Below are 7,695 nucleotides of genomic sequence, written 5' to 3'. Positions count from 1 at the left end.
ATATGTTGATGACATTGTCATCAAATCACAGAGCAAGTTCGACCATATTCATGACATTGAGAAAGCATTCCAAAGATGTAGAAAGTACAAGCTCAAGATGAATCCCCTCAAATGTGCCTTTGGCGTAAATGCAGGGAAATTTTTGGGATTCGTCATACATAAGAATGGTATAAGCATTGATGAGACAAGACCAAAGCTATATTAGCCATAAGGGTACCACAATCATCCAAAGAATTGAAAAGTTTTCTTGGAAAAGTATCATACCTATGAAGTTTCATACCAGCTTTATCCGAACTCACAAGCCCGCTCCAAGCATTAATGCGAAAGGGAGTGTCCTTTGGCTGGGGAGAAAAACAACAAAGCTCATTTGACAAGATAAAAACTATATTGTCGTCCCCTCAGGTTATGATAGCATCCCTACCAGAAGTTCCACTGCTATTATATTTGGCTGTTACCGAAACATCTATTAGGACGCTATTAGCACAAGAGGTTGATGGGAAAGAGAAACTTGTGTATTACCTCAGCAGGTGAATGAAAGGGGCCGAGATAAATTATCAGTATGTTGAAAAATAGTGTCTAGCCTTGGTGTACACAGCTCAACGATTGCGACACTACCTGGTAGCACATAAAGTAATGATAATGACTAAAGCAGACCCCATAAAGTTCATGCTAAATAAACCCATACCTTCTAGTAGAATAGCTCGCTAGATACTAATGCTCAGTGAGTTCGATATCAGTGTCATGTATCCAAGAGCACAAAAAAGTCAAGCCTTGTCTGATTTGCTAACATATTCATCCAATAATGACGAAGATTGGACCCCAAAAGAGATCCCAGGAGGGTTACCTGAAGCTACGGTTTGTGATGACGAAATACAAAAGAAATGGATAATAACATTTGATGGGTCATCAACCTCCAATGGGGGAGGTGAAGGAATAGTATTGACCAACCCAGAAGGTAAGAATCATACTCAGGCATACAAGTTGTCTTTTGATTGTACTAATAATGAGGCTGAATATGAGGCACTTATTTTGGGTATGACGGCTGCACTAAACATGGAAGTAAAAGAAGTTGTAATTAAGGGAGACTCTAAGCTCGTCATTCAGCAAGTCAAAGGAGAATTTTCTGTGAAAGAACCATCACTGGTGATATATCGAGCAATGGTCCAAGAGTTAGCAAAGAATTTTCAAGAACGCCAGTTTGCACACATGCCTCGAACACAAAATAGGTATGCTGATGCTTTAGCTACCATGGCTTCTAAGGTTGAGGTATCTGAAACTCAAAATTTGGTATGCAAAATAAGCAATCAAAAGTGTTCAGTTATTTTGGGATACAAAAGAGGATTCGAACTCGAGGAATGGCAGCAACAAATAGTAAATAAACTTACCAAACCAAAAATGACCAGCTTCAAAGAAAGACAACATTTTGTTATGATTAAAAATGCACTTTATCACCGATCCTTAGACGGAGTATTGGCAAGATGTCTAAGGCAAGAAGAAGCTATTTCAGGAATGGAGGAAATTCATGACATTACTTGTGGGATAGAAGGCCCTAAATTATCATGAAGGTTGCAAAGAGCGGGGTACTACTAGGAAAATATGGAGGAAGATGCTGCAAGTTTGCAAAAAAATTGCCCGAACTGCCAACTCATATTTAATAGCACTGAGGTGATCTTCATCACTGAAATTGATGACTAGAGGAGGCCGTACCAAGAGTATTTTCAAGATAAAGTGACTCCATGTGATAAGAAAGAAAAGGAAAAGTTACTAAGACGTATAAGCAAATATTGTTTAAAAGACAATAATGACCTTTATCGTAAAGGATTCAATGGGAAGTTATTGCGTTGCATTAGCAATGAAGAAGCAGAGGAAGTTATGAAAGAAATCCACCATGGGGATTGCCGTGAACATCAAGGAGGACGAAAGTTGTATGAAGAAGTGGTTCGTATAGGGTACTATTGGCCAACCATGGAGATGGATGCCATGAAGTTTGCAAGAGAATGCCAAAAATGTCAAATTTTCAGGAACAAAATACATGCTCCAGCAATCTCTCTACAATCTGTGACTACTCCTTGGCACACTTGAGCCATGGATCTCATAGGTCTGATTTCACCACCTTCTCAAGGAAGAATTTGGATCTTAGCAGCAACAGAATGTTTCACAAAATGGGCAGAAGCAATCCCATTGAAAAAGACCTCTACAGAAACTGTGGCAACTTTATTCTAGAATACATTATTTGTCGATTTGGAATACCAAAAAGAATTTTGTCAGATAATGCTACACCTTTTACAAGAAAAGCAACGAAGAAGTTATTAGAAGATTATAAAATTTCTCATGGAAAGTCAACTAGGCACTACCCACAAGGGAATGGTATTGCTGAAGCTTTTAACAAGTTACTATTACGAGTTTTAAGTCGTATGGTACATGATAGTCCCACAATCTGGCATGAATTTGTCCCTCTGGCTCTATGGACTTATCGCACTTCAAAACAGGGATCGACAGGATTTACACCATTCTCCTTGGTATATGGGTCAAAAGCAGTACTACCTGCAGAGATAGCTGTACCTTTTGCCAAGTTGGCCATGGCAGCAAGAATGGATGTGCATCAAGCAAGGCTAGAAGAATTGGAATTGGTGGATGAACGAAGGGAGAAAGCCAAAGATAACCTACTACAATATCAACGACGTATGGCTCGAGCCTATGATAAACTAGTACGTCCAAGGATATTTCAAAAAGGGGAACTAGTCCTAAAAGCTACAGATCATGTGATGAGAGGTATGCACACAACAAAATTTGTGCCAAATTGGGAAGGGCCCTATGTTATTGAAGAAATTAAAGATAGTGGCTACTGCATTCTCCTAAATCCTAACATTGGATCGACACTTCCTCCTACAAATATCAAGTATGTGAAAAAATACTTTTCTTATTACGATACAAGATCTTAACTACAAGCAATAAAATGTGTGATTCATACAATTTTTTTTTTTTTTATATATTTCACGAACATGTGAAACAAGATTGTCGCTTTACCAAGTATCCAAACATGAGGTGGTTATAAATTGCCAAAAAACATACATGTACACTTGTAAAAAGTATACATACAAGACAAGTAAAGTCTAAACATCTATATATATATAGATGTATGTATGCATAAATATATGCAAAAGAATAATTTTATTTTTTTTTAGATTACAAAATACAAAGGTTGTTAGCACATATGTATGCATACAAACATAAAACACAAAAACTATCAATGACATTAAAAATAGGTATATACAAAGAGCTAGCAATAATTAGTGTGCTTAAAATGAATAAATTAACAAATAAGAGTATACGTATATAAAAAAAAAAACTAGCATGATATCAAGCAGCATATGACCAAATGCTCAAAGAAGATCCATGTTCTTGGTATTGTTGCGATAAAATTGCTACTTTGCCATCTAGTTCTTCTACCTCTTTAGACAACTGCTCAATCTTCTTGATTTTGGCATCGCGTGCTTCTCGTGCGCTAGCAAGTTCCTCAAATATATGGCGATGGTCGATGGAAGAATGGACAACCTCATTGTAGGACTCCACTAGCTTCCTCAATATAAGAGGTTTAAAAGGAAGAGATAAGCACGCTACCTCCCATTGCTCTAACATTCGAAAACAATAGTCTTCAGAAATTTCATGTTTCATTTGAAGTAACGGCAGTGTGATCAAGGCTAAGGAAATAAAGTGCAATTTTTTAAAGGAAGAATTGTCTTTGAAATGATGCGTGAAATCTTTGTCCAAAGCTGAATATAGTGAATAAAATTGTGATGCTTGAGGTTCAAGATGGTGTAAGCGAAGCGCAACTGTGTCCATCTATTCCGTTAAAATAAGATTTCTCCTCGATTCTTCTTCAATAAGGTCTATAGTGAGGAGGTTAGTGAAAGAAACTGATGAACGCGTCTCTTGAATATTTTGGCCAACATCAGTCCTTGGCGCTATGTTACTTGAAGTGATGGTCTGGAGTTGAGATAAAGGATCAAAAGCTCTAGTGAAATCCTGAAACTCCGTCGACTGCGAAAGAGAACAAAGTAGGAAATTTATATGCATTTTGTATATAAATATATGTAGCATGGGTATAAAAAGATTCGTACCATCGATGAAGTATGAAAAGAAGTTGAAAGAAAACAAAGTGGTAAGCTGTTAGCAAACTTCAAAGGGATAACGTGAATACTTTTCTCATTTTCAAGAAGGAAAAGTCGACATACCAGGCGCCATAACAGTCCCAACTACGTTGATGTCCTCTCTGGAACTACAATGAAGGGTTGAAGTAACGCAGGCTATAGTGGCCTACAAGAAAATGGAGAGCAAATAAATATATATATATGTCATGACTCAAGAACTGATAGATCAAGAGCACGCACCTGGGTCGTGATGTTATCATTATCACCACTAATGTATGGGGGAAGCGAGATTTAGTAGCTCCTTGAACTTCAGAAGGCCTAACGACACAAGGGAAAACAATATTGGACCGATTAATCTCATCTTCACCAGTTGCCTCCCCCAGGTTGTCACGACCTGAAATATTATGAGCACGTGAGCCAATGCACGAAACAGTGATTAAAATCAATAATGTTGCATTATTCAACCAATATACCAAGATCAATGGATGATGAAGGCACTACTTCTTGAGGGTCCATGGACGATAGAATAGTATTCCAGCCAGCAGTAAGCCCTACATATTGGGTATGGACATTAGCGTGAACTAAGACATGTTCCAATGAGTGATTCTCGAGTTCGTTTAGCCATAAGTCAACAAATTTTGAAGATACCCCACCATGCCTCATTTTACAAGGAAGGCAGAATAAAGTACGAGAGCGTTTCGAAGACTGAAGGTAGTTTAACAAGCATGAATTATTAAATTTTTCTAAGTCCCCCACCTTTCAATGATGAGGAACATGTTGGTCAAAACTAAATTGTCTAGCCACATGACCAGGACGATATACAGTAAATGACCAAGATGCTGATTTAGCATTATCGAGGAAATATAATATGTGACGAGGTAGACATATAGCAAACCAGAAGCCTATACCTCCGGGGGAAATATCTAAAGATAAACAAACATCTTCCGTCAATGATGCTACGCCCCCAGGGTACAAGTCCAAAGTGAAATAAATATATGTGTTGGTAAGGTACGGACGAAAGGTAAATTCTGAAACATTGTCAATAATGTCACACAATTTTACTGACTTCTTCGGGCGAGAACGAGCCCATGACCAAGGACGAGGGTTATCACTATTCAAACACTTACGCGGTGGGGAAAGCTTTGTGAAACGCTCCCAAATAAACATTTGAAGAAAGCATGCATCGACCGTACTGGCCATATTTGTACCCTTTGAATTTACTTCAAGAACTAGGGAGTCTAAGTTATGGTATAATGTTCCTAGGTAGAGAGCACCTAAAGGGATTTGTTGCCCACATGCAAGTTTACAAGCTAAAGAGAATACATCACTTTGAACTGTCCTAGGATTTTTTGGATGAAAAACATACGTACTTAGCCACAAAGCGATGCTTGCTGCCAACTCTACAAGATCCCTACCATCTTCTTTATGAAAGTGTCTTATCCAATCAGGAAGGTCAAACTACTTCTTATTCTTTTTTAGAGATTCAACAGGCGCCTTCAAGGACGACATCAGAGATTTCTCTTCATCTGATAATGGGGCAATGATAGAAGCAGTACCACAGATGGGCAAGAAAAGAAGTGTGTAAACGTCCTCCAACGTTATAGAAAACTCCCCCCAGTTCGTTAAAAAAGTATGGGTTGTGGGGCACCAGCGCGATACCAATTGATTTAAGCTAGGAATATTGCGGTACACTTCGAGGCCAGAAGATAACCACATGGAAGATAAAATCTTAACTAATTTCAAAACGGCATAAAAGCGTGTGGAAATAGAAGCATTCCACTCCTTCCACTTAACAAATAACCCAGGACGGGCTCGATATTCAACGTCTAATTCATCCCCCAAGAAACGACGATGTAATGGAGTATCATTATTAGGCATCATGCGATCATTTGTTGAATCTGGATAAAGGTAAACTCCATCTCCTTCGCGGATATGAGGAAACGTTTTATTCCGAAGAGATTCGCATGAGGATTATGAAAATAACATATTTTCCTGGCTATTATGACAAGAGGAAACTTTCCTTTTACAACCCATGAAGCTGACAAACACACACACAAGAGAAGGAAACTTGAGAAACTCTTAACAATAGGATGAAAATATCAAAAGAGCGACATGCATAAATTACACAAGTTGAAACAATCCACAAATTGTCCCACAAAAAAAATAAAAATAATGGAGAACATAAGACATTTTCAAGCTTGGATACATACCCAGGTAATAATAATATGTAGAAGCAATATTTAAATCTTGCATAACACATATACATACGAGATACATGACATACAATACTTACACATGAGCATCTATATATAAGTTAGATTTGTCCATACTCATCATTCTAACTATGAAAAATCGCATCATTTAGGTATTGATTGTTTTTCGTCAAATATATATCATGTTATTACACATCTGACTATATATATATATATATATAAAACATTATCATTGAAGAGCCTATATACCTATCACATATGTTGCATAAAATAAATATGTGTGCACCTAATATAATATAAGTGTATAGACGATTAAAAAAAACAACATTACAAAAGTTTCCACATACATGCATATACACACATACAACAAGTATATATAATATGCATATGCACTTGAGAGTAAATGGTACCTGAGTTTTGTTTTAAAAAAAAAAAAAAGAGAACAGAGAGTGGCCTATGACAGAAAAGTAAGAACAAGAAACATGATGTTTTTATCGAAAAAGGGGCTAAGAAAGTAGATTTATAATAGGAAGGCTAGAATTTCTTTAGGAACAAGAAAATGTGATTTTTTTTAGCTTGTATATAAATATACAACTTATGTAGATATTAAAAAAATACTGCATTTTAATTTTTTTTTTTTACATATGTACAACCATATAAAATTATATATTTATATATATATATTATAAATATGTTTGAAAAAGAATTCACCATCTATACGTGTATATATGTATAGTGTACTTATTTATAGATTTTTTTAGTTACTTTAACTTGTTCTTGAAAATTAAAATGTTAAATATATATATATATATATATAAAGTAAAAGTGATTATTCTTTAGCATATATACGTGTGTGTGTATATATAGTCTACTTATATATAGATTTTTTTTGTTAGTTACATAACTTCTTTTTGAAAATTAAAATGTTATATAAATATATATATGTGTATGCATATATACATGTATATATAGTTACTTATGTATAGATTTTTTTTTCTTCAGATACGAATATTAACTTGTTCAGTTAATTAATGTTCTCCAACTGTACACGTGTTCACGTGTTAATTAATTTGATCTTATCTTAATATTTAACTTCTATTATATCATGCTTTAGTTAGTCTGGCTATAGATGCAGTTAATGGTACATAAACAATTTATATATATTACGTTTTTTTTTTTTAAAAATCAGCCTTCTTTCAGTATATATGCATATATATTATTTATATATAGCTTGCATAGTTTGAAGATATTTCTATGTTAGTATCACATATTTAAATTTTAAAAAAAATATCCAAATTCTAGTGTTTTGAACATACCTCTATTTTAGTATC

General features: G+C 35.5%; 2 protein-coding genes across 2 annotated transcripts; one reads left to right on the top strand and one right to left on the bottom strand.

Annotated features, from left to right (window-relative positions):
• The first annotated feature begins 714 nt into the window (after nucleotides 1-714).
• Nucleotides 715-2,942, top strand: LOC133784830 (uncharacterized). Its single transcript, XM_062224101.1, has 3 exons — nucleotides 715-1,287; nucleotides 1,696-1,938; nucleotides 2,022-2,942. The coding sequence occupies exons 1-3, from the start codon at nucleotides 715-717 to the stop codon at nucleotides 2,940-2,942; spliced, it is 1,737 nt and encodes a 578-aa protein (XP_062080085.1).
• A 1,968-nt stretch (nucleotides 2,943-4,910) lies between these two features.
• On the bottom strand, nucleotides 4,911-6,029 carry LOC133784829 (uncharacterized). Its single transcript, XM_062224100.1, has 2 exons — nucleotides 5,614-6,029; nucleotides 4,911-5,562 (listed from the first exon to the last, which is right to left on the bottom strand). Exons 1-2 carry the CDS (start codon nucleotides 6,027-6,029, stop codon nucleotides 4,911-4,913), a joined length of 1,068 nt encoding a protein of 355 aa, XP_062080084.1.
• Between the last annotated feature and the right edge of the window lie 1,666 nt (nucleotides 6,030-7,695).

The sequence above is a fragment of the Humulus lupulus genome, chromosome 6, assembly GCF_963169125.1.
Source record: "Humulus lupulus chromosome 6, drHumLupu1.1, whole genome shotgun sequence".
NCBI lineage: Eukaryota > Viridiplantae > Streptophyta > Magnoliopsida > Rosales > Cannabaceae > Humulus > Humulus lupulus.
Note: the sequence above shows the minus strand (reverse complement) of the source record. Positions and strands in the feature narration are given on the sequence as shown.

Bases quoted from the DNA above. Each gene is read 5' to 3' on its own strand.
- LOC133784829 (XM_062224100.1), bottom strand. From the start codon at position 6,029: ATGCCTAATAATGATACTCCATTACATCGTCGTTTCTTGGGGGATGAA. The intron at 5,563-5,613 runs GTAGTTTGACCT...AGAAGATGGTAG, and splicing joins TCTCTAAAAAAGAATAAGAA to GGATCTTGTAGAGTTGGCAG.
- LOC133784830 (XM_062224101.1), top strand. From the start codon at position 715: ATGCTCAGTGAGTTCGATATCAGTGTCATGTATCCAAGAGCACAAAAA. The intron at 1,288-1,695 runs GTATGCAAAATA...ATTGATGACTAG, and splicing joins TATCTGAAACTCAAAATTTG to AGGAGGCCGTACCAAGAGTA. The intron at 1,939-2,021 runs GTTCGTATAGGG...TCAAATTTTCAG, and splicing joins GAAAGTTGTATGAAGAAGTG to GAACAAAATACATGCTCCAG.